We start from the raw sequence: 2,500 nt of genomic DNA, 5'->3' as shown, positions 1-2,500 counted from the left end.
GGGAAGGGAGATCGTTCTTGCCCCCCCAAGGAACCACCAGTAGGAGGTAGCATGGAACCTGCATACGAACTTCGTCAGTTCTGTGGAGGGAACGTTGATCCACAACGAGAGAGATACTACCAACAACACGGTGAGAGCTTCTGAAGTGGATTGCCTAAGATTTGGGGGAACTCCACATATAAGGAGGGATTTTACATGTAATGGGATTTGCCTCTGAAGTGGAATTTGATACCTCTGTAGGATGTCTTACGCTTGTGGGATTTAATTTTGTTTGTGTACCTCTTTACTTTCAGGGAGGATATTCATTTCTTAGGGAGTATTAGGGAGTATTTGCTTCGTGAGGGTGTTCGCCTCGCAGGGGATGATAAACCTATAGCAGGATATTCCTCGTAGAGGGAATTTGTGTCACAAAAGGTTCTCATTAAATGTGGATGCACACTATGTTAGCATGCTATTTGTTTTTTCTACTTCGTTTGAGTAGAATCGACTACGGTTAAGATCTTTTGTTTTTCCAAATATCCAAATGTCTAATTACTCCTGCGTCATATGGTGAGATATTCTTACGTAAGTCTAGAATACTGTAACTGAAGTAATTTCCATTCAAACGAAGTAGCGAAAGCAAATAGCATGCTAGCGAGAAATGCTTAGGGTGCTGCCATCTTGAGAGATAGCTGACCATATCTGTACTGGAGAGTGGTAGGGTTTTTTTTTTTTTTTTTACCTTTATTTATGTTGCTGCCAAGCTGTTTTATTAATAACCTTGGTTCGGTAGTTAAGGTTAAATTGCTTCCCGTCTGGATTAACCTCTTTCGTATTGGTGATACTTTGACTTCTAGTTTGGCTAACACAAGACTAGTTTATTCTTAGACGCGCTCCTGGGGTGGTGTGGGGTGGGGGAATTAGCCATGGAACAGACATATCATGAGAAAGGACTTCAGAGAAAGGGCCAGGATTAACCTGATCTAACTGTCGGCTGAAGACAAAGTGAGTTAGGTGAAATGCTCTTCGAGGCTGGCGCGAGATCGTCTACAAGAATAGAAGCGATGGTAAACTGTAGTCCAGAACAACAATTTGAGATGTAGGGAGAGAATTAGTGAGTTGGAGAACCATTTTGAAGGAGGAAGGTTGAAGGGGTTATCACGCTGGGCTATTTTTCCTCCCACATCCTACCTCCAGCCTCCATTTAGATAACTAGAATGTGACTTCGCTTACAGAAACCTAGACTTCTCTAAGAACATTTCAGCAGTATGTCTAACATTCGTATAGGTTTACAAGCTCTTAGTTCATCATTCAGCTTTGTTATATATGACGGGAAGATAATTTGATATTTGGAGATTTGAAAAATGAAATGTTGTAACCGAAGTCGTTTTTACTCAAACGAACTCTCAACCGTTGGGGCTGGTGAAGCCCGTGGAAGCCCAGTGTGATAACCCCTTGAGGGGGAAGGAAGTGAATTAAAGGGACCTCTGGTGACTAAAGCTTGTAGGAGGTTAGTCAGAGAACCACCAACGCACGTACACACCAACAAACGTAGTCCAGTCTTATCGCCCATAATTGTCTTCTTATCGATCCTTATCGCCAGTACGGCTGAGTAGACTCGATGCGACACTTTTAACTTTGGTACTTCGTGGCCGTGACTGTGTTGTGGTCTTCCCGTTGGGTCCCCGTGGATGGGCAAAGCGGTCTGTGCAATGACTTCACCCCATCCACCCATGCACCCTCCCGTTTTCATGCGCGCGTGCGTACACACATACATGTACATTTTCTCGGACGTGCGCGCGTACACACACACACACACACACACACACACACACACACACACACACACACACACACACACACACACACACACACACACACAGTGATAGAGAGTTAGAGATAGGACACGAATGTTGCTCCTTTTCAGTATACAATTAGGTAAATACACAAACACACATTTACACACACGCGCGTACACACACACATTTACACACACATGCGCACACGCACACACACACACACACACACACACACACACACATTTACACACAAACGCGTACACACACAGACACACAGACACACGCGCACACACACACACACACACACACACACACACACACACACACACACACACACACACACACACACACACACACACACACACAGACCAAAACAAAACTAAGCACATGCATACGCACACACATAGGAGAACGAAGATTTCCGACCGTGGAAAGTTTGGTTTGGGAAAGAAAAAAACAGTAAAAAAACAAAAATCCCTTTATGGTGGGCTTCTACGCCACGGGCGGCTTCACCAGATGAAGGCCAGGGAGAAAGCTCCTTCAGGTATCTTGAGCTGACTCGTCAACAAACTCTGAGTAAAGAGGAAGATTGAGACGAGTTGTGTTTCGGAGGGTCATAGTCACTCACGGTCGGGACCACGGGAAGCGAGTGGCGGGGGAGAGGGGGGTCCCACTTCGGGAGGTAACGCGGGGGAAGGGGGGGGGAGAGGGGGGAGGTGGAA

The 2,500-nt window shown here is 45.6% G+C and overlaps 1 protein-coding gene across 3 annotated transcripts in view; it reads left to right on the top strand.

Annotated features, from left to right (window-relative positions):
• Positions 1–2,500, top strand: part of LOC143029273 (uncharacterized) — a 213,478-nt gene that overhangs the window by 152,786 nt on the left and 58,192 nt on the right. For 2 of the 3 annotated variants that reach the window (XM_076191992.1, XM_076191990.1), the window contains exon 1: positions 1–130. This exon is cut by the window's left edge and continues 1,018 nt beyond it. The exons of the other annotated variant lie outside the window; for it this stretch is intronic. In XM_076191992.1, coding sequence (XP_076048107.1) covers positions 52–130 — 79 coding nt within the window. In that variant the 5' untranslated portion in view covers positions 1–51. The remainder of the gene's footprint in view (positions 131–2,500) is intronic. 3 annotated transcript variants of the gene reach the window in all.

This window comes from Oratosquilla oratoria, chromosome 10, assembly GCF_046742065.1.
Source record: "Oratosquilla oratoria isolate Oo_2021 chromosome 10, ASM4674206v1, whole genome shotgun sequence".
NCBI classification, from domain to species: domain Eukaryota; kingdom Metazoa; phylum Arthropoda; class Malacostraca; order Stomatopoda; family Squillidae; genus Oratosquilla; species Oratosquilla oratoria.
The sequence above is the reverse complement of the archived record's forward strand: the minus strand, read 5'-3'. Positions and strand labels throughout refer to the sequence as shown.